Source organism: Cnephaeus nilssonii (genome assembly GCF_951640355.1).
Source record: "Cnephaeus nilssonii genome assembly, chromosome: 11".
In the NCBI taxonomy this organism is placed as follows: Eukaryota; Metazoa; Chordata; class Mammalia; order Chiroptera; family Vespertilionidae; genus Cnephaeus; species Cnephaeus nilssonii.
Genome location: NC_137082.1, coordinates 74,078,373 through 74,105,502, shown reverse-complemented (window position 1 = coordinate 74,105,502; position 27,130 = coordinate 74,078,373). Strand labels below are relative to the sequence as shown.

The following is a 27,130-nucleotide window of genomic DNA, read 5'->3' as shown; positions in this document are numbered from 1 at the left end:
CCTATATCTTCTTTCCTCTTCAACTCCAGCCCTAATAGTTTGACCTATTTTATTCCTGTGGGAAAAAATGGTCCTGTGCATTAAAGAGAGTTATAAAACTGTTCTTCTAGGATATACGAGAAACTTTGGAGCCCCCATTTTGGGTTAAGGTGCCTTTTTTATTAGAATAGCAATAGCAGGTCCTCATCTCTGAGGTAATTATCTGCATACCTCATGGGTTTTAGGGACCTGTTAATGATATTTCATTGGGTCATTAGGTTCTTTGCTAACAGACATTAACTTCATAGGGACTGTGAGCATTATGAAATCCTATGCAGAATTCTTCTGAATGTGTGTTTACATTTTTTTAAAAAGAATACAAAGGTCTTTCTGCTCCAATGTGTTCAGCAGGAGTGTTTGTAGGTATTCGCTCACTCCTTCAACAGAAACCTATCACATACCTTTTGACATGTGCAGGTATATTGTAGACATAGAAAATCCAGAGGTGAAGCTTACATTTCTAGTATTCCCTCTCATCCCAGGAGCTTTCAAGTCCTCATAGGAGTGGTAGCTTGAGATCCCAGAATGCCAAACTATATGATGGGGAAGAAGTAACTTTGAACTGAAGAGGTTGTGCCTAGTCCTTAGGTCTGCTGATTCTCTTGGGGAGTATTACTATACCATTGCTGTGTCTATAAGTTGCCTGTCCTTAAACTGTTGCTTTCTCTTCTCAAGGATTGTCAGTGATATCTGTCCATCTTCTTCAGACAGGAACAGGGCTCCAGTCAGATCCGACTATGCTTACAGGTCCTGAGAGCCATTCAGAAACTGGCCCGCGAATCATCCATCATGGCCCGAGAAACCTGGGAAGTCTTATTGTTGTTTCTTCTGCAGATTAATGACATACTTCTAGCCCCTCCAACTGTTCAAGGTTTGTTTATCTTATTTTTTCTAATATATTTCTGAGCTTCAAATAGTTTACTTTTAAATTCATGAGTAGTGGACTCAGTGGTGATTTAAATTTTGGCATGATAGTTGACAAACCAAGGTTAACAGTTCTTACAATGGAAACCCTGAAAGCATGATATGAAGTTATTTTATCTTCAGTGATGGTAGAGTGAATTAATGTATTTTTTATAATGATAGGAACAGTAGCTTATCTATATCTATATATATAAAAGCCCAGCGACTGTTACGGCGGAACAACCGGTCTCTGTGACGCGCACTGACCACCAGCGGGTAGACACTCAATGCAGGAGCTGCCCTCTGGTGGTCAGTGCACTCCCACAGTGGGAGCGTCGCTCAGCCAGAAGCCGGGCTCATGGCTAGCAAGTGCAGCTGCGGCATGTGAGCCTCTCCCGCCTCCGGCAGGCACAGTCTCCAGTGAACAGACTGCAGTCCCGATGCCCGGGTGGTGGGGGTGTAGCCGGAATGACCACGGATCAGCCGCCATCGGCCCCTGGAACTCTCCCTTAGGACCCTGCGGCTGCACCGCACCCCTTACCTATTGCCCTCTGGATATCTGGATGTGGGCTCGGGAAAACCCATGGAAGTGCTTCATGCACATACTGCCTGGGCCAGCCCCCATCTCGAGAGCGAGTGCCAGTGAAGTCCAGTCCAATGACCAACACCCATGTGTGTCCGCGGGCGAGCCCTTCGCAACTTCCACCTACCACCCGGCCCAGGCCCCATCTCCTGGAAAGGTCGGCGTCCGGACACCGAATACCCGTTCCTGGATCCCTGTGGAGAGCTGGTCGGCTCCGGTGGTTGGACAGGCACCAGCGGGTGCTGGTCTGACCTGTTTGGTTCAGGCAGCTCCACACGTGGGCTGGGAGTGGCGTGGAAAAATCACCCCCATACCCCGCAGGTACAATCTACTGTGAACAAATGCAGCGTGGAATGTTCGCGCGTGACCAGGTACACCGGTCCCCTGGAACTCCCCCTTGGGCATCAGGGCCACGTTCCACCCCTTAGCTATTGCTGTGTTCCTTTGGATGCAGAACTGAAATACTAAGAACGCGCCTTACTCGGGACTGCGATCGGCCTCTCCCTCCTTCCTACCACCCCAGGCTGCCACTTCCAAGCTGGACTGGTCCCCACCTTCAGAGAGAGTCCCGGAAAAAGTGAGAAAGTCCCAATCCAACGAGTGGGTCTCCCACGTGTGTCCGTGGCTGAGCCCATCGCGCCTTCCTGGGCCTGCCTGGCATCCAGGCTCCCACGTTCCCTGCGGATCCCTGGTGGCACCCGCAGACAGCCCCCTGGCGGTGCTAGTACCTGACCCCGAGGACGCCCACAGCTCAGCCAGAAGTTGCCACGAGGCTCATACACCATAAGCCTATAGTTACAATCTCCGGGGAACAGATGAAGCGCGGACACTCGGAGTAACTGGCATGAGCCTGATATCTCTGCTGAGCTCCTGGAGCTCTGCCTTGGGTGTTGAGATCAAATCATAACCCTTACCGATTTCCCTGGAGCTACAGAGGAAGGCAGCAATATAAAAGTGGCCACAAGGTAAAAGTCAGAGAGATGGATCTAAAGGGTGCGGGCATGGGTGAGAGAGCACCCCTGCTCTCCAAGATCCCCACCTTTGTATTATTTACCTCGGAGCATCTCTTATTTGGCTCCGAATGGTGGAAAGCGTCCAACACAGCCCAAGACATCCACTGGGACCTCCTGGCTGACAAGGCGCAACCCTGGCCGCAGAAGAGACATTTGGAAATAATTTTTCAGGAAGCTGCGGTGGGGAAGACAGACTCCCCACATGACTTTCTGGCAGCACACAGGGACAGGGACGTGGAAACTACCCGGGCAAGTGGGCATGGGCTCTCGATTTCCTTTCAATGTGCACAAATCCATGCACTGGGTCACTAGTCCTAGATAATAAAAGGCTAATATGCAAATAGACTGAACAGCGCAATAACTGGTCGCGATGACTTGCGCTGACCACCAGGGGGTGTGCGTGGAACATGGTGGGCGTCGGCACGGTGGGATGGTGGAGTAGGTGAGTGGGGGCGCCAGTTGCTGTCATTGGGGCGAGCCTCTGGTGGTTACTGAAAATTCATTGCTCCAGTGTGCCGTGGTCCCGCCTGGTGCTAGCACCTGCTGCCGGTACCTGCCCCACTCGCACCCACAGCCAGCACCGGAGCAGCCACTTGCACCTGCTGTTGGTGCCTGGCACCGGACCCGATCGCTTGGCACTATCAGTGGGTGTGAGCAGCAGCTGCCGGCCCCTATTGCCCCTCAGGGCTTTTCCATCTCCCCCTGCTCCTGAGGGGCAATTGGGGCTGGCAGCTGCCTCTCACACCTGCTGCTGGTGATGGCCCTGCTCGCACCCACTGCTGGCGCCGGCCCTGCTCGCACCCACAGCTGGTGCTGGAGGAGCAGCCGCTTGCACCTGCTGCCGGCACCTGGTGCCGGTCCTGATCACTTGGCACTGTCAGCGGATGCGAGCAGCAGCTGCTGGCCCCGATTGCCCCTCAGGGCTTCTCTACCTCTCCCTGCTCCTGAGGGGCAATCAGGGCAGCAGCCGTCGGCCCCAATCGCTCCGCGCCGTCAGTGGGTGCGAGTGGGGCCGGCGCCATCAGTGCGTGGGAACAGCAGGAGCGCGGCTGCTGGCAGAGAGAGGACCAGGGCCGCAGCAGGAGGGGCCAGGCAGGGTTGTGGAGGATGGGCCGAGAACCAGCCCTGTGCCTACCACAGCCTTGTGGCCCATAGTTACTTTCAAGGTGCACAAATTCATGTACTGGGCCCTTAGTATCCTATATAATAAAAGGCTAATATGCAAATTGTCCCCTTGGGAGTTCGACCGATCAGAAGTTCAACCGCTCACTATGATGTACACTGACCACCAGGGGGCAGTGCAGAAGGAAGGCAGGCTCCAGCCAGCAGCTGGGGAAAGGAAGGCCCCGATTGGCCCTGATCACCGGCCAGGCCTAGAACCCTAACCGTGCATGAATTTCATGCACTGGGCCTCTAGTATATATATAAAAGCCTAATCGACTGTCTGACTGATTGGTAGCTATGAAGCACAATGACCACCAGGGGGCAGACGCTCAATGCACAGTCATGAAAACATAGAACAGACTGATGAATTTCAGATGGGAGGGGGAGCGGGAAAGGCGAGAAGAGATTACCCAAAGATCTTATATGCATACTAGAGGCCTGGTGCACGGATTCGTGCACTGTTGGGGTCCCTTGGCCTGGCCTGCGGGAATCAGACTGAAACCGGCAGTCCGACATCTCCCAAGGGGTCCCGGATTGCGAGAGGACACAGGCCAGGCCGAGGGACCCCACTGGTGCACAAATTTGTGCAACAGTCCTCTAATTTATTATTTTAGGACTAGAGGCCCGGTGCATGAAAATTCATGCACTGGAGGGGGGAGTGTCTCTCAGCCCTGCCTGCCTCCTCTCACAGTCCGGGAGCCCTCAGGGCGGGAGGTGACCCAGCGATCAGGGGAAGGTGACGCCCCTGTAACACCTCTGCTGCTGCCACTGCCAGCAGCACAAACCTCGGCCGGCCCTGGTTACCTGAGCCTCAGGCGGCCTTGGGCGGCTGGGCAGCCGCCATCCGAGGCTTGCCTGCGCCTCGGGCTGGCCCTGGGCTGCTGGGGGGCTGAGGGGACTCGGGGACTCCGGAGGCAGGTGCCCCAGTGGGGCTGAGGGGACTGGGTGCCCCCATCTTGTGGCTGTGGGTGCCGCCATGTTTGAGGGCGTGGCAGTCAATTAGCACATTCCCTCCTTATTGGCTGTGGGCACCGCCATCTTTGAGGGTGGGGCAGCAATTAGCATATTCCCTCCTTATTGGCTGTGGTCACCACCATCTTTGCGATGGCATGAGGGTCAATTAGCATATTCCCTCTTTATTAGATAGGATAGAGCCTGTATAAGAAACAACAAACTAATTAGTGCTTATGTGTAATGTACCTGGTTACAAAGTAGTTATCAAAGTAGATTCTGAAAACTTGATAGCTACAGAAGATATTTTCTTCAGCAGATGAAACTTACACATAGTCTTAAAGTATTCTGTGACAGTATTCTATTTGTTACCTTGCCGTTAAAAATCCTGCGATTTTATAAGACTTTAGAATGTGGCTTAGAAGCCCTGCTTTGTATTTTATAGCACATTGTATACAGATTGTAAGTTGCCATTCTAGATCCACGTTTCCTGTTACTTATTCATCTTTACGTGAGTGTGCTGTGCTCTCACACTGATGCAGTGTCCAGGAAAATATCTAAAAGACATCATAGAATTTTTGTGTTGAAAGGGACCCCATAATAGGAATATCCTGTCTGGTATTGATGCTAGCAGTCATTGATTCATTGTCTCTGCTACTCATTCCCCAGGCCTGGATCTCAGCAACACAAGGCAGGCAATCTATCCCCTTCTGGGGCTTGTTATTGTGGAAACTATGTTTTTGTTCATTTGAAATACACATCTTTATAACTTTCTAGTCCCAACTTTGTCTTCTGGAACTCTGCAGAGTACAGATCCCTACTCTTTTCCCTAGTTCCAGGATTCTCAGCAGAGGAACAGCTATGTTTTCATGGTTGAGACTTGTCCAGCCCAGCAGTAGTCCTTTTGCTTCCTTCTTTATCTCCCTGGTCCTGGAAGGGTGGCTTTCAAACACCTGAAGCAATTTATAACTAAGTTTGGATGTAGAAAGACCTGATTCCTTTACTTACTGGCTGTGTGAATTTGGGCAAGCTACTTAAATTTCCTGAACCTAAGTTTTCTCATCTTCAAATTGGGTTAATTGATAATGAGTAATCCTATATAATAAAAGGCTAATATGCAAGTACACTGACCAGTTGCTATGATGTGCATTGACCACCAGGGGGAAGATGCTCAATGCAGGATCTGCCTCCTGGTGCTCAGTGTACTCCCACAGGAGGAGCGCCACTTAGCCAGAAGCCGGCCTCACTGCTGGCGAGCGCAGTGGCAGTGGCGGCAGCACTAAGGACCCCGAGGCAGACATAACCCAAGGGGTTCCGGACTGCGAGAGAGCACAGGCCTCTAGTAGGTTTTATAAATACTTATCCTGTAGAATTAATGTGAGGATTATGGGAGGTTGCTCATCTTAGGCACTCATTCTTTCCTCTCTCCCCAATGTGATCCTGTCCCACTTGCTAGAAGATTAAGATCTTGGATAAGAACTGAGCAGGGTGACTTGAAAACTTTCAAAGTGATAACTGGTTAATATAGCTATGATTTCCTTCACAGCCACTCCTAAGAATCATTTCTTATTCTTACTCTTAAATGGTTTGAAAGTCAAAACTTACCATTGCTATTATTTTAATTTTTTGACCAGCCCTTTTAAATCAGTGAATTGAAGATTCTGCTTTAAAAATAAGTTTATCAAAGATACGTTTTCTTTTTGTTGGTAAGGTGGAATTGCTGAGAATCTGGCAGAGAAGTTGATTGGTGTTCTCTTTGAGGTTTGGTTACTAGCTTGTACTCGGTGCTTCCCAACACCTCCATATTGGAAAACAGCTAAGGAGATGGTGGCTAACTGGAGGCACCACCCGGCCGTGGTGGAGCAGTGGAGCAAGGTCATCTGTGCACTCACTTCAAGGTAGGTTATTGTCATTGACTTACCTTCCTTCATCCATCTTACATAGTTCTGTCTTTCTTGGATTCATGGAATACATTGTAAAAAGCCTATACCTTGTATCAGTTATTGTGGTACTTTAGATACAGAATCAAGCCAATTTTATTGTGTTTTTATTTTATTTTTATTATTACTAGAGGCCCGGTGCACGAAATTCGTGCACGGAGGGGGGTTGTCCCTCAGCCCAGCCTGTACCCTCTCCAATCTGGGACCCCTCAAGGGATGTCCGACTGCCTTGAGGGCAGTCGGACATCCCTCTCACAATCCAGGACTGCTGGCTCCCAACTGCTTGCCTGCCTGTCTTCCTGATTGCCCCTAACCGCTTCTGCCTGCCAGCCTGATAACCCCCTAACCACTCTGCTGCCAGCCTGTTTGCCCCCAACTTCCCTCCTCTGCTGGCCTGGTTACCCCTAACTGCCCTCTCCTGCAGGGTTGATCACCTCCAACTGCCCTCCCTTGCAGGCCTGGTCCTTCTCAACTGCCCTCCCTTGCAGGCCGGGTGCCTCCCAACTGCCCTCTCCTGCTGGCCATCTTGTGGTTGCCATCTTGTGTCCACATGGGGGCAGGATCTTTGACCACATGGGGGCAGCTATATTGTGTGTTGCAGTGATGATAATCTGCATAGTACTCTTTTATTAGATAGGATGACATTTCTTTCTTCTTTTTTTTTTATCCTCACCTGAGTATATGTTTCCATTGACTTTTAGAGAATGTGAAAGAGAAAGGGAAAGACAGAGAGAAACATCAAAGTGAAAGGAATACTTAGATTGCTTGCCTCCTTCCTGAGCCCTGACCTGGGCCCCAGCCAGGGAGGAGCCTGCAACTTAGGTACATGCCCTTGATCAGAATCTAACCTGGACTCTGCGGTTGGCAAACCTAGACATTATCCACTGAGCCAAACCGTGTAGGGCAGGTTATGACATTTCTTAGCCCTCCAGCAGCGGACCTTCATTTTTTTCTCCAGGAGTGTGGTGGAAAAGCCCTAGATCACTTTTTTGGATTCTTATACCCAAGTTACTAAGAATATTACCAGTGGCATACAGGGAGCTTAGCCAATGAGTGGTCAGAAAAGGTATTTCCTCTGTAGTTCACACCTATCTCCTGTGATCTCCGGCTCCACCCCTGCCAAGGACTAAAGCCTCCAGCCCTGGGCAGGGACCCCCAGCTGGCTCTGATCGCCCTGCTCTACCCCCAGCCAAGGCCGCAAGCCTCTGTTTGAGGCTCAGGCCCTGGGCAGGGACCCCCAGCTGGTTCCAATTGCCCACAGACACCCACAGCTGGCTCTATCGCCCGGCTCCACCCACGGCCAAGGCTGCAAGCCTCTAGGCTTGGGCTCTGGGCAGGGACCCCCAGCTGGCTCCGATCGCCCACAGGGGACCCCAGCTTGCTCTGATTGCCAGGCTCCGCCCCAGCGGCCAAGGCCGCAAGCCTCTGGCAGAGGCTTGGGCTCTGGGCAGGGACCCCCAGCTGGCTCGGATCACCTGCAAGGGACCCCAGCTGGCTCCGCTGGAGGGCTCCACCCCAAGCCAAGGCCTAAAGCCTCTGGCTGAGGCTTGGGCCCTGGGCAGGGACCCCCAGCTGGCTCCGCTCGTGGGCTCCACCCCCAGCCAAGGCCTAAAGCCTCTGGCTGAGGCTTGGGCCCTGGGCAGGGACCCCCAGCTGGCTCCGCTCGTGGGCTCCACCCCCAGCCAAGGCCTAAAGCCTCTGGCAGAGGCTTGGGCTCTGGGCAGGGACCCCCAGCTGGCTCCGATCGCCCTCAGGGGACCCCAGCTGGCTCTGATCACCAGGCTCCGCCCCAACGGCCAAGGCTGCAAGCCTCTGGCCAAGGCTTGGGCTCTGGGCAGGACCCCCAGCTGGCTCTGATCTCCCCGCTCCGCCCCCATCCAATGCCGCAAGCCTCTGTTTGAGGCTCGGCCCCTGGGCAGGGACCCCCCAGATGGCTCTATCCCCCGCTCCATCCAAGGCCAAGGCCTCAAGCTTCTGTTTGAGGCTTGGGCCCTGGTCAGGGACCCCCAGCTGGCTCCAATCACCACAGGGGACCCCAGCTGGTTCCAGTGGCCCAGCTCCACCCCCAGCCAATGCCGCAAGCCTCTGGCTGAGGCTCGGGCCCTGGACAGGGACCCCCAGCTGGCTCTGATCTTCCCCTCTGATCTTCGGCTCCAATATCCCAGTTCCAACAACTGCTCTCCGAGGCTGCAGCCATCTTGGTTAGGTGTATTTGCATATTCCCTTTCTGATTGGCCGGTGGGCGTGGCCGGTGGGCGTGGCTTGTGAGTGTAGCGGAGTGATGATTTGCATATTACTGTTTTATAGATAGGATTATTTTTTAATCCTCACTCGATATTTTTTCGAGAGAGTGGAAAAGAGGGAGGAAGGGGGGAGAGAGAGAGAGGGAGAAACATCGATGTAAGAGAGACACATTGATTGGTTGCCTCCCACATTTAGATTGGACCTGCAACCCCGGATGCATCCTTAACCGGGAATCAAACACTTGACCTTTTGGTGCATTGTCCAACACTCTAACCACTAAACACACCAGCCAGGGCAAATGAAGATTCTTCACAATACCATTATTGTACCTAAAAAAATCTTAACAATTCTTTAATATTAGTTAGCCATTGTATATTCAAATGTCCCTGAATGTCTCAATATCCTTTTCTTTTTTATAGTTGGGTCTATTGAATCCAAAAACAGAAAAGGTTTAGGTATTGCATTTAGTTGACATGTTTCTTAAGCCTATTTTAAATTACAGGTTTCTCTTTCTCATTTTTATTTCTTTGTACTTTTTTTTGGTTGAAGAAACTGGGTTGCTTGTTTTATAATTGTTTCACATTCTGGATTTTCCTGATTATGTTCTACTTGTGTTAATTAACATGTTTCTTTATTACCTGTATTTCCTGTCAACGGGGAATTAGATCTAGAGATTTGGTATGATTCAGGTTTGATTGAGGGACAAATAATTTGTGGGTGGTACTCTATATCGGAAGGTAGATTGCTCTTTTTCTGAATTAATAAATATATCTTTATCACTATTTAAACTAAATGATGAAGGTTTGGAATATTCTGTTGATTCTGGTAATCTTGCTGAATGTCAATATTATAAACATTTTTAAATAATACTTTTATCTTGATTGTAAAAGAAATACATACTTATAATAAAAATATTTGGAAGGTGTATGTGGAAATATTCATCGCTTACAATCAGTGTTAACAGTTGAATGAATATTTTCTCATTTCTCTTTTTAAAAAATCAGTTTGAGATTTATTCACTGTACTATCTGCTTTTTTAAATTTAATGTCTGATTTTTATCACATATGCCTTTTATTTATAACTAGATCTTGAGATCATATTTTTAATGGCTTTGTAGTTTTTTTTTCCACTTTTTTATTTATTTAGGTATTATATGTGTACATATCTTACCATTATCTCCCCCACCCCACACCCATACATGCCCTCACCCCCCAGAGTTTTGTGTCCATTGGTTATGCTTATATGCATGCATACAAGTCCTTCGGTTGATCTCTTATCTCCCCCACCTCTCCCTAACCTTCCCCCTGTAATTTGACAGTCTGTTTGATACTTTACTGTCGGCTTTGTAGTTTTTTATTATATAAATGGAATTCATTTAATGATTTTCTTATATTTGCCCTGGCCAGTGTGGCACAGTTGTTGGACATTGTCCCATGCACTGAAAGGTTGCAAGTTCAATTTCTGGTTAGGGTACTTACCTGGGGGGAATGCAGGAGGCAGCTGATGGATGTTTCTCTCCTTCTCCCTTCTCTCTCAAAATCAATAAAAAAATCTTAAAAAATAATAATTTCCCTATGTTTTTTCTTATATTGATGTTGTTACCAGTGTTTTACTTTAAAAATATTGTTGATATGAATATTTTATCCATTGTCTATGTGTATACGCTGGTTATTTTATTAAGATCTAATCTCTAGAAGTGTAATAATTGAGTCAAAGGGCTTTGAACAGTTTTTAGTACATTTGAAATATTACTATTAAATTAAGTAATTGAATTGTTGAATTACTTTTAAGGTACACCATGAATTCTAAACTTTGTGTAAAGCTGTTTAGCAGTTGTTATTATGAACAAATTATGGCTTACTTGTGTTGAAGGAATTTGCAGTGAGATAAATCTTAAAAATAATATAAATTATTTTTTATATAACTAGACAATTATATAAATACTAGAGGCCTGATGCATGAAATTTGTGCAAGGGGCTTGGCCCTTGCAGCCGCGGCTTGCCTCAGCCCTCGCAGCCCCGGCTTCATCCAGAAGGTTGTCTGGAATGTCTTCCGGAAGGTCGTTTGGCTGTCCGGTCTAATTAGCATATTATGCTTTTATTATTATAGATAATTCCATATGTGATTATAATTAAACTAGAGGCCCAGTACACGAATTTGTGCACCAGTGGGGTCCCTTGGCCTGGCCTGCAGGATTGGGCCGAAACCAGCTCTCCGACATCCCCTGAGGGGTCCTGGATTGTGAGAGGGTGCAGGCCAGGCCGAGGGACCCCACCAGTGCATGCTTGGGGCCAGGGAGGGATGTGGGAGGTTGGCCAGCCGGGGAGGGATCACGGGAGGGCTCCAGGGCATGTCCAGCCTATCTCGCTCAGTCCCAATCAGCTGGACCCCAGCAGCAAGCTAACCTGCCAGTCAGAGCATTTGTCCCCCCAACCCCGGTGGTCAGTGCACCTCATAGCGAGCAGTTGAGCGGCCTTAGCATATCATTAGCATATTACACTTTGATTGGTTGAACAGCCGACTGGACACTTAGCATATTAGGCTTTTATTATATAGGGTTATTATTTATGTAATTTGCAATTATTTATAAACAAGTTAAAAATAATTTATAATTGTATAAATTAGTAATATATAACTTTAAATTTATATTAAATACTATAATGTTATGTAATTGTAAATATATCTATATATCTATATCTATATATACATATACATATATATATATATCTATATATGTATATAGATATATATATATACACTAGAAGCCCGATGCACGAAGATTTGTGCTAGAATGGGCTGTCCTTGCCCTGGCTGCTGACACCGCCTTTCCACTCCAGCCCAGCCCCTTTCTGCTCAGGCCCCGGAGCCGCCTCTTTCCACTCTGGGAGCTGCCTCATTCCGCTCTGGCCCCGCTGTCCCACGCTGCCTAGAGGCCCTGAGAGACTGGGGGTGGGGCAGAACGCCTGCGTTGTTGCCATCGCAACGACGCAAGCATCCCGCCCCCATCACTCGGCGCCTGTGTATGCAAATTAACCGCCATCTTTGTTGGGTTAATTTGCGTATCACTCCTGATTGGCTGGTGGCATAGCGGAGGTATGGTCAATTTATATGTTTGTCTATTATTAGGTAAGATATATATATATACACACACACACACACACACACACACACACACACACTAGAGGCACGTTGCACAAAGATTTGTGCAAGAATAGGCCTTCTTTCCCCCTGGCTGCCGGCACCGGTTTTCCTCCAGGACCCAGGCCTTCGCTCTGGCCGGAGCAAAGACTCTGGCCGGAGCCTTCAGAGTTCGCTATGGCTGGAGCGCTGCTCCTGCGTATGTAAATTAACCCGCCATATTTGTTGGGTTAATTTGCATACACACTCCTGATTGACTGGTGGGCATCGCAGAGGTATAGTCATTTTGCATATTAGTGTAGATACAGATACACACACACACACACACACACACACACACACACATATAAAAGCTGAACGACTGGAATGACTGGTCACTATGATGTGTACTGCAGCCAGCCAACCTGCCCAATGGGGGCGGGGCTGGCCGGCCAAACTCCTGCAACCCCTACCCCTAGCCGGCTGGCCCCAATTGGCCCCAATCTGGGTTGGCCAGGCAGACCCCACCCGTGCACGAATTCATGCACCGGGCCTCTAGTAGCCTCCTATATAATAAAGAGGTAATATGCAAATTGACCGTCATGCCAACACACAAGATGGCTGCCCCCATGTGGTCAAAGATGGCCATCCCCATGTGGACACAAGATGGCTGGCAGGGAAGGGCAGTTGTGGGCGATCAGGACTGCAGGGGAGGGCAGTTAGGGGGGACCAGCCCTCCAGGGGAGGGCAATTGCAGGGGGACCCAGGCCTGCAATGGAAAAAAATATCCTTGGGTGAGGGTTTAAAAAACAAAAAAAACAAAACTAGAAATCTGCTTCTAATTTGTCTTATAAACAAGGGTTTTTATTTATCTTATTCACTTCAGTGAGGTATAAATACATGTTTCATCTATTTTCTCTTGTATTTTAATGCTTGAATGTATTGTTCATTCTAGTTAAGAAATGAACTTAGTGGTGTGATTTTCTCTTTTTTTCTAGATTGCTACGCTTTACATACGGTCCTTCATTTCCTCCATTTAAAGTTCCTGATGAAGATGCCAGTCTGATCCCTCCTGAAATGGATAATGAGTGTGTTGCACAGACATGGTTTCGCTTTTTACATATGTTAAGGTACTGCTAATTTAGTTTTTCATGTGCTCTTTACCCAGTAAGTGTCTTAGGGTAGAAACCATGCTATAACTTTCCTAATGGATTTCAGAGTGTCAGGTGGACCCAAAGTGGACAGCACACCCATCTACATCATGTGCCTTCTGCTCTCCCTGTTAGTAGGGTCAGGGTATGCTCAGCTGCTCTTGGTCTGTACTCTCTAGGAGCATGTTTCCTGTGGTATTTGCAGCATTTTGTTCTCAAATTTCAGAGGCATAAATTGCTACTTTCTGCTATTTCTTTCTTTCTGGTAATTCTATTAAATTCAGCTCCATTGCTTCCTACCTTTCTCTCTGCTAGCCCTATCTTTGTGGTCTGTGGAACTTTTGTTCTGTTGTGTACTTGCATATTTTCCTTGCATATCTTTTCTTTTCTTTCTGGTTTGACTAGCCTCATTTTTCTGTTTGTATACTAGTGATTCTAATTTATTCTGTATGACCTTTTTATAAATTAACCCTTTGCACTCGCTTGCTTTTTTCTCTATTCCTGCTACCAATGCTAACCGTGTCGAGTCACACTCGACATCCGAGTGCAAAAGGTTAAGGATGTTAACCATTTTCTATCTTTTTTTTCCAATTTGTTTTTCATCTTTCTGTTTATATTTTTAATATATTTTTCTGTAATTTTGTGTTTATTTAAGATTAGAAGGGTTTTCTGTGTTCTAATTTTCATTGGAATGTCTGTACTACATGAAATTTTGAGTGGGATGTTAGTTGTTGATATTAGTTTTTGTTTGTTTTTTATGTTCCTAGTTTCCTAAGCATTCAAAAAATTTAAAATTTAAAAATGTAAATGAAATCAGGAAGAGAACTGAATTTTATTCAAATCATATTTTGGGATTTATTTTAAACGATTAAAAGTTTTTTATTCCCCTGGACCTTCCTTCTCCCTCCACCCCTGACGGTTCTGGCCTTCCCAAACAGCTTCTGATCTTCTGATTCCTCTCGGGTTGAAACAGACCAAGTCCTCCCTACCCCAGGCACCCCAGTTTTGGAGAGGGCCTGTATTTTTTTTAACGACACCCCTACTTGCAACCTGTTCCTCCCCCCTTTTCCATGCTGCCAACTTCTAACCGCAATAGTGACTCTGTGCTTGTCTGTTTAGTTCTGTGTATAAATGGAATGTTGTGAAGATAACCCTTCCCCATGCTGCCTGGTTCCCCTTCCCTTTTCCACCTGGTCTTGGCCACTCATGGAAGCAGGACCAGTAAGGGACCCTTAAAAAAAATAAATAAAATAAAATAAAAAAGTTTTTTATTTTTTACCTGTTGATGTGATATATTAATTTACTTCAATATGGAGGTTCTGTTTCAGTAAATCTAGGTTGAATTTGGATTTTTAACAGGCTTCTCTACTTGTGTCAGATATACAGAGCATTGGGAACTGTAGGAATGCAGTTTCTGTTATCTGATCTATATCTTTTGTTACCCATTCTCATTTCAAATTTTTTTAAATCTGTTCTCAAATATTTGTGTACCAGTAAAATCATTTCAGATATACATGTGGATAAGCTGGTATAAGCTTTCTGGTACTGCTACTAGACTTATCCCCTCTATCCCACATGGATACAGTCTAGTAACACTAGAAGCCCATATATATGGTCCCTTGTTGCCACTTGCAATTAAGAAGAGTCTGAGTGGGTAGAAAAAGAGGTTTCAAAGGGCAGAGCAGTTATAAACCATTGTTTTGTATTTCTCAGCCTACTTCTTTTGAACTCATAGTTAGTGGAAATTCTTTCCAGGTACTGCCTGTAGGTTTAAACAATATCACTTTGAGTTGGAGAGGCCATTTAATGGATAGCTAAGTAGCCCATTTTGAGTAGAAATCTAAATCTATTTTTTAGTGGAAATATTTAAAATTATTTACACGTAAAATATAACTCAAGCCCAAATACCAGTATGTTGTTTTGAAAAATATGTTTTGAATATATGCAATATATTCATGTACATATATATGAATACAAAAAATCCCAATTTTAAAATAACTGAATATGTTAGTATTAAAGTAAAAATTTTTTCTTGGAGTTATTGATTTATTTACAATTTTTATTCCATTGCTTAATTCCAAACATATTAGAAAAATATCCATGTATACTCTTAAAAATTAAAATTTTCTAGTCTCATTTAGATTCTCATTCTTTGAACAGGCAGAGTAAGTTCATGTAAACATACTGCAGATCTTCTGTAAAGAAGTGCTGATGTTTGAGTCTCTAATCTATTAACCCTTTGTACGCCATAAGCGTCTATAGACGCAAGCAGTGGACCTTCCCCACATGCCATGCGCGTCTATAGCCACAAACCTCGCATATCAACTCTGGTCGCCCAATTTTAAAATCAGACTTGTTAGTGACATCTCTGGGTTTGTAAAGAAAATTATGGTAACTTAAATTCGTAAATATTCCAGCACATAGGGAAGAAATGGGGATGGTTTCTGTTTTGGACGCATGGCAGTTAACTAGTTAAATACAGATTAGTCTCCTCTCTGAATTAAATAGGCACAAACAGCCCTGTTCTTAAAATAGATTGCATGCAGTTTATTGCTAAAGAATCTTTTAAATGTTTAATTAATTCTTCTCTCTCTTTCGATAGTAATCCTGTGGATTTGAGTAACCCAGCCATTATAAGCTCTACTCCCAAATTTCAGGAACAGTTCCTGAATGTGAGCGGAATGCCACAAGAATTGAATCAGTATCCCTGCCTTAAACATCTGCCTCAAATATTTTTTCGTGCCATGCGTGGAATCAGCTGTCTGGTGGATGCATTCCTAGGTGAATTTTGTGTATGTTGCTAGATGTTTGAAGAGCTACATGTAGATAACTCTAGAGTCTAGTTTTATTTATTTAGTCTAGTTTTAGAAACTATTTTGAAAGCCCAAGAAAAGGATGAACAGATTTGATTATAAATAACAAACTAGGAAAAGTTATTTGGAATAAATAGAGGGTTTTTGTTGTCTTTGTATGAATAGACCAGACAGTGCTAAGAAAAAGAATAAGACCTGGTAGATAAATAGACAAAGGGTATGAATAAAAGATTTGCAAAAGAAGACTGTTCATTCTCACTAGTAATTCAAGAAAATACAGATTCAAATGTATTGGGTATCATTCTTATGTCTATCATTAGGAGGCAAGTTATACCTTTTGTAAACTACTATTTTGAACTGTTTTTCACATTTTAGGACTATGAAAAGTCAGAATTTTTTACCTGTTGAAAGTCAATGATATTTTAATATGTATCATTTTCTAAAGCATTTGTTATGTTTATTTGTTACTGTATTACATACATAATAAATATACAGGTTGGGCAGAAGTAGCTTTATAGTTGTAATATAAATAATACAATAGCTAATAAATAGTAATACAAGAATACATTCTGTGTTTTGTTTACTCACAACTGTAAACCTACATTTGCCCATCCCTGTATTAGCTCAAATTAAGTTTGACTGTCATATAACAACTAAAAATACCAGTATTTGAAACAAGATAGTTTACTTACATATGTGTTAAACCCAGGGCTAGGCAGGACAGGGCTGCTATAGCAGTTCTACCATTGTCAGGCACGTGCATCTTGTGGCTTGGCTCTCCATCCCTTCTGCACTCTCTCATGGGCCATGATGATTGAATGAGTTAGTTCTAACTATCCTCTTCAGGAATTATGAAGGAAGGAGAGCCTACACTTGATTGGTCCTTTTAAGGAGATTCCCAACATCACCCACTTTTCTGTGGTCAGAACATGGCCACATCTAGCTGTAAGGGAGGCTTGAAAATGTAGTTGTTGATTCTGTGGAGCCAGGTCCAGCTAAAATCTGTGTTCTATAACTCAGGAAGAGAGGGCAAATGGGTATTTGGAGGCTACTAGCAGTCCCTGCTGTAGTCTGTACTAAACATTCACTGGTGTTGCTTGAGGAAGATTTTCTGACCACATATTTTGAACTATGAAGAATAACTCCATTTGTCTTTTCTTAAAGGCATTTCTAGACCCCGATCAGATAGTGCTCCTCCAACACCCGTGAATAGATTAAGTATGCCTCAAAGCACTGCTGTCAGTACCACCCCACCACATAATCGAAGGCATCGGTCTGTTACTGTGAATAAGGCCACCATAAAGACAAGCACAGTAAGTTTTCATCACCATTATTCTGTATAATGTTGACTTTTTAATTTGCTGTCCTTTTAAAAAAGTCCTGCTATTTTTTCAAACTTTTCATGAGTGTGAATATATGTTTGTGTCCTTCTAATAGGTTAGTACTGCTCATGCCTCGAAAGTTCAGCACCAGACATCCTCCACTTCTCCTCTTTCAAGTCCAAATCAGACTAGTTCAGAACCCCGGCCACTGCCTGCCCCTCGGAGACCAAAGGTTAACAGCATCTTGAATCTCTTTGGATCATGGTTATTTGATGCAGCATTTGTTCACTGTAAACTTCATAATGGGATTAACAGAGACAGCAGCATGACTGGTAAATATTGCTTAAGAAATACGTTATCATTTTTTCTTTTCTTTCTTTTCTTTTTAATCTTTCCTACCTGCAAGATTAATATATATCTTAAAAAGCTCTCTGTCTCTGACAAAGCAATGTCTTGTTTTTAACCCCTTCCAGCTGAAGTAATAATTTTGGAAGTTTTGCTACCTGTCCTTTTTATGTTTGTTTTATGAGGTTTGGCTTTTGTCTGGTTTTATTAGACACACTTCATGTTAGCCATTTTTGTTGTTGAATCAAATTTCTTTTAGTAGGTGACCTGGAAGTTCCCTTCATGTCAGCCAGGATAATAATATTGATATCAAGAATTAAATATTTTCACCAGGAATTTATTCAGAAGAAGTGTTTTCTTAGATTTTGACAACCATTCACTCATTAGTACATATAAATCTCAGAAAACTTCTGCTTCACGAGACTCTAACTTCTCAGGTTTTAGTATAGAGGAAATTTATTTCACGTGTACCATTTGTTCTGAAACTAAAAAAGACTGGTGGACAATAACTTTCAAAATACCATTTGTTCTGAAACTAAATACCATTCAAAAATACCATTTATTCTGAAACTAAAAAAGACTAGTGGACAATAATTCAACCCTGATAGCCTTACTTAGGTTTTATTATAGAAACACCATCTAAATAAAATCTGATTTATTTTTGTCATCTTACCTTTGTATTTGGAAGTAATTGCATAGGGTGCAGGATGGGATGTACGGTAGTGCAGAATGTACTTAGGGAGGGCTGTTTATGACATATCTTATAGAGCTGAATAATAATAATGGCTATCATTTATTGAGCTGAATTGCTCTGTGCCAGGCCCTGTGCTGTCAGCATCAGTGAGTGTATTGGTTGTTTGGTAAGAAAGCACTTTTCCACTGGGGTTGGAAATAGCTTGGTGTAAAAGGAGGCTTAATTGCATTAGTTTATGCCTTTCTAGGGAGAATGTTAATTCCAAAGATAAAACTAGCGGCCACAAGGATCTCTGCTTTCTTTCACAAATGCATTTTTACCTATTTGTATCATTTCAGAACTAAGGTCTATGTCTGTTAGCATTATATACATATAATTATTTTGGATATTCTTACAGATCTTTTATATAATTAGAAAAATTGTGACTATAAAGACATTTTCAGGAACATAATTTGAGATTGCATGGTTGAGTTTAGGGATTCCTTTGTTTATTTTGTTCAAATTTAGACACTTTGTATCCTGCCATTTTCATATTATCTTTTATTTACAAGTTTAAAAGTGGTGTTTATTTATAGATTAGTAAATGTACTTATGATGACTAAATGAAAACTTAAAAACCATTTTTGGCTTATATTTTCTTAGGTTCATGTGCTTATATTTTTAGTTTTCTGAATTATGTTTATATTTATTAATTTATATATTATAGAATGAGACAGACATATTTTTACTTTTATTAAGATGCAATTCTTACAGTGTAACTTTTGGGTATCAAGCTGTTGACACTAAAATCCCTGAATCCAGAGTGGTTCAAGCTGCTGCCTCCTTGGTGGGCTTGCTTAAAGGGAATTTACAGATCTTCCTGCTCTCTAGGGATTTTGTAACAGCTTTGCTCACCCTCTTGTTCCAAAAGATAGAAGTCAGAATTCAAATCATATGTGGGCAATTCTTACTTTTAACTCTTACCATTTTCCTTGGTGGGGAAAGGACAGATAGAAACTTCTCTTCCCTGATTGTGTTCAGAGATGAGAAAGGCTGTTCCATTACCCAGGAGACTGGAGGTGTCCAGATAATTGAGTGGGTTAGAGTGCTGTTGGGTGCCACTTTTGAGGTCCCAGGGGTGGTGGGAAGTTTGGGAATACTAACACTGTTAGTCTGTTTTCTAAGTACTGGCTGTCATCAAGGAATTCTGCCATGCAGTTCACCTCTAACTTAAAATGTTTGCTTCTATGAACTGGTTAGCTTTAGATTTACATGACAGTACACTATACTTTGTAAAAGTAACATTGAGCTGGGAAGGGTTAATGAATTAAAATTTTAATGCACGTTATAGGCAGTTCAAAACCTCAATTCTTTTGTAGTTGTGTAATTTTCTTTGTTCATTTCTTTTGCATGATACAAAAATTATATTTTTGGATCTGAATGCACAATTTCCTATGTTTTTGAACTAGCTTGTGGTATCATAAAGCTTTTAATCTAATTTTTAAAAAGCTAAAAAGCTTCTTAACTTACTGTAAAATTTCACCATCTTTAAAGTATTTTATAATTACTGCTGTCCTTTGATTTGTTTCCATTTATTTCTATTATCTTGCAGCATCTTTTATCCAAATTCTTCTTTCTTATAAATCTTGTAAGTAGGAACCAGAAGCTTCTCCTTAATTGCAGTCATGTTTTTATTTTTTTCATAATTCCATTAAAAAATTTGATTGTCATTGTCTCTTGTAGTTTTTGCACTTGGGAAGAAAAATACTTTTCTGTGTTTTGAATGGGGAAGATTGTTGGCAAAAGCAAATTAATCTGCCTGAATCAGTCCCATTATTTCTGTATACTAGTCTGGTCATGTCATGAATTCCAGGATTTTGCACTAACTGTGTTTTGGCTTTCTTTTTTTCTTTTTTTTTTTAAGCTTTAAGCTTATTTTTATACAGATTTAATGTTTGATTTGTATGCATTTTGCATGTAGTGTTTTTTAAATGTATTATTGCTGGATAGCTTATTCAGGACTAAAAATGGCTCATGGGAAGTTGCATAAAGATTTATACTTGACTCTGCATTCTATTAAAAATATTACCAAATAATTTAAACATTTCATGTAGAGTGATAAAAGATTTCAGAGTGGTTTTCAATACATTGTGAAATCTTTTATTAAAAATAAAAGCAACTTTCGAAGGGCTTCTGTTTCAGTGACAACGAATGACCATCCATGATAATCTTTCTTACCAATCCAATTTTCTGATCTATCAACCTCCAGTTATCTGCTGTCTGTGGTTGTTAAAATTCATTCTCATTTTGCTTGGTTGGGCGATTCTTTGGTGTGTGTTTTGGAGTTGGGTGGGTGGTGGGAATGCTCTTTCTTCCTACCCATTACTCATCCTTACTTTGCCCTCTCCCTAAAATATACAGACTGGCATGGGATTGCCCATTCAGTAATGATGTTTGTCTGGGGTAATATGGAAATTGCAGTAGCTATTTGTCTTAATGTTTAAGCATCTTTCTATAGGGGAAGTTAAAAACAATAAGTAATAGAAAAGCCAAATTCTGTGTTATATATCTGTATATGAGTACAGATATATACAAATATACTCTGATTGAAAATTCAGTTGGAAATATTTCTAGTAGAATTTGTTAAACTGACAATACCACTGTAGATGAATGTTACCCATTTTCCAAGAAGATTACAGAGAGCCCTTAAAAAAATTAAGACATAGTTGCTAAACGAAAGAATTATTGGATTTTATTCAAGTAGCTATTTAATGACACCAACATTTGATCTTTGTGTCCAGGGTCCCATGAGCCTACTTGCATATTGACAAATATAATAAAACCCTCCTTTTCTCTCCCCAGCCATTACAACACAAGCTAGCATGGAGTTTCGACGGAAGGGGTCACAAATGTCTACAGACACCATGGTTTCCAATCCCATGTTTGATGCAAGTGAATTTCCTGATAACTATGAAGCAGGAAGAGCTGAGGCTTGTGGGACACTGTGTAGGATTTTTTGTAGCAAGAAGACTGGAGAAGAGATTCTGCCAGCTTATTTATCCAGGTCTTAGAATTTTTTTATTTTTTCATTTATGTAGTTTGGGTAGTAAAACTGTATTGTAGCATGCCTTGGTAGGCTGAATTGATAAGTAAATGTTGGTTTGAAATACCTGAAAATGTCAGTAAGTAATCAAAATTTTTGCTTGAAATCTTCCTTTTTACTTGCCTTATTAGATTTGGTAAAGGCCCTTAAGATCCTTTTAATTTTAGAACTATTATTTATTCTATTTTAGCTGACTTATAATTATGGAGAGATTTGGAAGGATTATGCTAATTTTTAAATTAATTTTAGCACAGTATTAGACACTGTAGATGGTTCATAAATGTTAACTGTAGATCCTGCCTTTAAGGAGCTTATTTTCTCGAGTGAGCAAAGCCATGTACAGAAGTTACAATGATCCAGTAGTAATAGGAAGTTGGTAGGAGAAAAGCACAAAGTGCTGTCACCATTCAGAGGAAGAAGCAGCATACACTTACCTGGGGGTTCACGAAAGAGTTACAGAGAATTGAAAGATTGTGCTGGGAGTTAAAAAAGATGGGTAGTATAAGCAAGTTGAGTAGGGTCATCTTATCCAAATTTATGACTTCAACCAATTTTCGTGAATGGCTCTGCCATCCATTCAGTTAGTTGCTCTTGCCAGAAACTAGAAGTCATTTTAGACTCCACTTCTCTTTGGGTATATCTTTTGTTGGTCAACCAACTCCTGCCTTTCTGCTACTTAATGCTCTTTCTATTCTCTCCACTTTGTCCCGGCAATGACACTTTAGGTCTTTTACATTTTTATGAACTTAACTTGAAATGGCCTATTTTTGTTGCCTGTCTCAACTAATTATTCGCATAGCTGCTGAAGTTATGTTAATATCAACAAGAGCATTCAGGTGTCTGTGTATCTGCTAGGTTCTCAGGAGAGAGGTTTAAACCGACTATCAGAGGGAACAAAGCATATAGATATGAAACAGAATGGTACATTCAGGGTACTAATCAGGAGTATCTTTTTTAAAAATATATATTTTATTGATTTTTTTTACAGAGAGGAAGGGAAAGGGATAGAGAATTAGAAACATCAATGAGAGAGAAACATCGATCAGCTGCCTCCTGCACACCTCCTACTGGGGATGTGCCCACAACCAAGGTACATGCCCTTGACTGGAATTGAACTTGGGACCTTTCAGTCCACAGGCTGATGCTCTATCTACTGAGCCAAACCGATTAGGGCAGGAGTATCTTAATAGGCTCTCAATATGACTTAAGCAAAAGGAAAATCATTTATGATAAACTAGTGCCATTTTATACATTCTAAGGTCAGGATATGCAGCAGGGCCTCATGATGGGCAGGAACCAGCATCTAGAAAGTGTTCAAGGACCAGAATGGGTTTTCCTCCTTTCTGAATTTTCTGTCTTCATGGTCTTCAAGAACTGCTTCATTGTTCTTTGCAGATCATTTTCTTATATTGCAGTATTCTTCTCAGTTCTCAGTTTCCTGTCCTTTGTCTAGGTGACCAGCAGGGCCAGTTAGCATCTCTAAATCCTAATTTCAAATTCCTGAGAAAGAGAATCTGATTAATCAGGTGTCTACCTCTGGTCTAGTCATCTATTGCTGTGGGAGTGGATCACATGGAATGCTGGCACCCCTTGTGTGGGAGGGGGTACATTTCTCAGGAGGGAGAATATTGGTTGGGGAGAGAACACAAATGGTAGCAGCAGCAGGAAGGAAGAAGGTTATGGCCATGGGCTTTCTGTCTGGTCCATAAGACTGGATGGGACCAACCAAAAAAGCAGATTTGTGAGGGGGCCAATGATGAGCTTAATTTTGATTTTGAAGTGCCTTTGGGGTATTTATCAACAAGTATTTATGCCATACACTCTGCACAAGGATTACTGGAGTACATCAATAGACATGTCTTGCCCTCAGGTATCCAGTATACTTTTGGCTCTGGAGCTCAGATGAGAGGTACGGGGTAGAGACTGAGTTGATTATATTCAGTGGCTTAAGTAGTGTTTAAAACCAGGCTAGGGGAGAGACAGCTTAGAAAATTGTCTAAGGTTGGCAGCCTGAGGAACACCATTACTGGAAGGCAGGTGGAGTAAGAGGATTTATTGAAGGCAATAACCACAGAGGTCAGAAGAATAAGGAGAGAAGGGAGTAATCAGAGGTTTGAGTGCTTTAAAAAGGCAGAGTCAGTTAAGACTTAGACATGTCTTCTGGTTTTAGCAATCAAGAGGCCTTTGTTTATTTGCTAATATGATTTTAGTTTGGTTCTAGGGAGAAAAGATGGATTGAAATGTGTTGAGCAATGACAGGAGGTGGGGAAGCTGTTTCGGAAGAGTTTTGCAGAGAGGAAAAAGTGCCGTATAGTAGTAGAAGAGTATACCAGTATAGTTGCTCTTGAATGATGGAAGATTGAATGCTTAGTTGATTGTAGGTTAGAGGAGCAGGTTAAAAGTAAGGTATACTCAATGTAAGGTATACTTTAGGTATATTCCTATACGGAGGCTTATATCATATTATGATGAATGCAGGATTGAATGAGGTTTCTTTCTTGGTCTTTCCCAAAATTATGGGTCACAGAGAAAAAGGCTCATTTTTCAATACAGTATTTCCTCCAATTTATTGATAATTACTGCAGCCATTTGCTTTGCTTTGGTTGTTTTATTTGTAGGCACCTGTAAATTTGAGTTGTAAGGCTTCAAAAAGATATAATAAACATGAATTTTTTATTTTATTAGGAAAGATAATTTGGTTCTTAGTGTTTTTGATTCAGAATTGTTCTAACTTCAGTAATACCTTTAAAGGTTAGAAGTAGTGAAGAATGCAAAAAGACTTTAGGGTGAGTTTGTAGAAAATATTAATGATTATGGAAACAACTGACCAGCAGTTTGTTTAAAATTTTTTTCTTGCTTTCCTAGATTTTACATGCTTTTAATTCAAGGTTTGCAGATAAATGATTATGTGTGCCATCCTGTCTTGGCCAGCGTTATTCTAAACTCCCCTCCTTTGTTCTGCTGTGACTTGAAAGGGATTGATGTTGTGGTTCCTTACTTTATTTCAGCTCTTGAAACCATTTTGCCTGACAGGTAAGTTGTCATTCTATATTAGCATATCATTTGTTGGGTTTGGCCTGGTCTGTTTTGGTGGTTCCTCCCCAGTGTCCTAGTTTATCATGTCCAGTTGTCTTCATAGCCCAAGGAGACTCAGGCCACATTAAATGAGTGTAGAATATCCAGACCCACCTCATCTCTGAGCTCCTTCAGTTCTGATTTGTCCATGGGCATGTTTAATCTTTTGTGGCCTGGTTTGGAGGCGTAAGAGCAACCCCAGCCTAGAAGTCCTAAATTTTGTAGAGTAGGCCTTACATTAAAAATCAGGCAATCAGATTCTAGTTTGATTCCGTAATAGCAGTTTAACATGGACACACACATTATAAAATATAAACTCAGTGGAAAGTAGGTACTGCATTCTTTATGAAACCAGACCCAGTGCTTGTATTTGTGAAAAATTGGCATAATGTATATTTGGCAATAGTTAAAACATACTTTAGTTTGGAAATACTAATAGCAAATTTTTTTTAAATTTTTTTTTTGCAGAGAACTCTCCAAATTCAAAAACTATGTAAATCCAACAGAATTAAGAAGATCTTCCATTAATATCCTGCTTTCTTTGTTGCCCCTCCCTCATCACTTTGGCACAGTCAAATCCGAGGTAATATTTTATTAAATTTTTTTTAAATATTCTATGTTCTGTTTTGTGTGCAAATTCAAGTCAAATTATCTTTAAAAAATGGAACAGGAGCTTTTAAAAACATTTTTTAAAGTATTTTAGTGAATCAACAAAGTTGATTTGTTGTGGAAATTTCTTCTGTTAGCGAGCATGCCTCACCTACCATTTCAAGTGGTGATAGACTGGTGACATCTGATAACATAGTATGCTGTTGAGTTAGCAACAGACCTAGCACAGTGGCTAATATTAGTCAGATTAAAAGCCTTGCTTGTTAGACTGATCTGCTCTTTGTCCACTGTATCAGTTTCTACATGGGCATAGTGTACCACAGCAATCAATGTTAAATATTATTTGTTTCTTCCATAGGTGGTTCTGGAAGGAAAGTTTAGTAATGATGACAGCTCTTCTTTTGATAAACCAATAACTTTTTTGTCCCTGAAGTTGAGACTTGTGAATATACTAATAGGTGCCTTGCAAACGGAAACAGACCCCAACAACACTCAAATGATATTAGGTTTGTGTTCATACATTGTTTTTGTAAGTGAAAAACCAGATAATTTTGACCCAGACATGCTGAGGAGGCAGTGGTTGGTGATGGGAGGCTAAGTCTAATATAGCTCTACTTATTCTGAATCAGAAGCAGAATTTGTTTGCTTTTATATGTGAAAAAATGTAAAGGAGTGAGATGAGGTGAGAAGAGCATTCGGTTGTCTTGGTAAGTCATTTTTGCTTAGTTTTATCTGTGTTCTTTGTTTTTCTCTTTCCCTCTTGTCCTCCTCTCTCTACCCTCTTCTCTTTCCCTCCCCTTTCTTCTGTTTCCTTTCCTCCCCCTTCTGTCTCTTCCTTTTTCCCATTGCCTGCATATAAAAGTATTTTGAGGTGGGTGTAATTCTGGAAGCTGTGTCAGAATTCTGCCAAGAGGAACATGAAGAGTAGCTGTGCTTCCTCCCTTTTTCCTTATTGTTTCCTACTATCTCCTAATCATATTGATTGCCTCTTAAATGGCTCCTCATCATTATGGCCACTGGCATATTTTAAGCCCTCATTACTCTCAACTTGATTACTGTAACTCTTCCTTACTGTGCTTTCTGGCATTCATCTAAACAAGCCAATGGCATGGTCCTAGGTACAGGTACTCTGTGGGGAGTGGGATACTAAAGAATTGAATAGTGTGGCTTTTGCCCTTCGGCAAGTCTCACTGCAGAGATTGGAATACCCTCACAAAGTAGTCAGATAATAGTAGAAGGCAGTACTGATTGCATGCCATATTGAATGTCTTTAGTATTGAGAGAGAAGAAATCAAAAGAGCAAGGAATACTTCATAGGGGAAGTAGAAGTTAAATTGGATTTTATAGGGCAGAATTTGAATAGGCAGAAATGATGGCAGTAGTGGTTGGAGTTAGTGCTCAGGAAGGATACTATGTTATATAGTGTGAAGGTGAGATAAATAGAGAAGAGTAAATCCTTTCATTTTTGGAAAGGAGTTGAAGGAACAAAGGTTATATCTCAATTTGAGAGAGCTTTTAACTTGTATGGTTCTCTGTTTTAAGTTATTCAAATAACATATCACTTGAAATCAGATAATTTCTGTGGTTGATTAGCGTATTTAGTTTTGCTTTCCCCTTGTTCTGAAGAACTCCCTTATACATTCCAAGGAAGAATCAATTGGCATTCTTGCCATAGATTGGCAAAGCTGTGTCTGTTCTGTCTTTATTCTTTGTGGACAAGAGTACTCTCCCACTGGGATGAGAAAGCAGTATGCTAGGCTTACCATCTTGTTTCTGTCCTAGCCTTTCTAGGTCTATGAGTTCCTTGATGATAAATAAATACATTATATTTTGAAGGCACCTTGCCTTCAGCGTATGTAGCCATGGGCAAGCCCTGAAATTGAGATGTTAATGTTGGTCTTTCATTAAAAAATATCTGATAATGGTCATTTTTATATAAAGCAAGTTTGACCTTCAAATTTATTTTAGAAAAATGTTTTAAAACTTTTGGGGCAGATCGGAATTAGGGCATTTTCATGGAGTATCTTTTCTGACCAGTCAACAGATTTATTGGTAATTTTATGGAAATTTTAGGAATGCTCTAT

The 27,130-nt window shown here is 42.1% G+C and overlaps 1 protein-coding gene across 2 annotated transcripts in view; it reads left to right on the top strand.

Annotated features, from left to right (window-relative positions):
- RALGAPB (Ral GTPase activating protein non-catalytic subunit beta) overlaps positions 1-27,130 on the top strand; it is a 91,158-nt gene that overhangs the window by 14,449 nt on the left and 49,579 nt on the right. For both annotated transcript variants that reach the window (XM_079783697.1, XM_079783696.1), the window contains exons 4-13: positions 747-910; positions 6,365-6,551; positions 12,954-13,085; positions 15,709-15,887; positions 17,084-17,232; positions 17,357-17,573; positions 21,122-21,323; positions 24,228-24,395; positions 24,906-25,020; positions 25,405-25,552. In XM_079783697.1, coding sequence (XP_079639823.1) covers positions 747-910; positions 6,365-6,551; positions 12,954-13,085; positions 15,709-15,887; positions 17,084-17,232; positions 17,357-17,573; positions 21,122-21,323; positions 24,228-24,395; positions 24,906-25,020; positions 25,405-25,552 — 1,661 coding nt within the window. The remainder of the gene's footprint in view (positions 1-746; positions 911-6,364; positions 6,552-12,953; positions 13,086-15,708; positions 15,888-17,083; positions 17,233-17,356; positions 17,574-21,121; positions 21,324-24,227; positions 24,396-24,905; positions 25,021-25,404; positions 25,553-27,130) is intronic.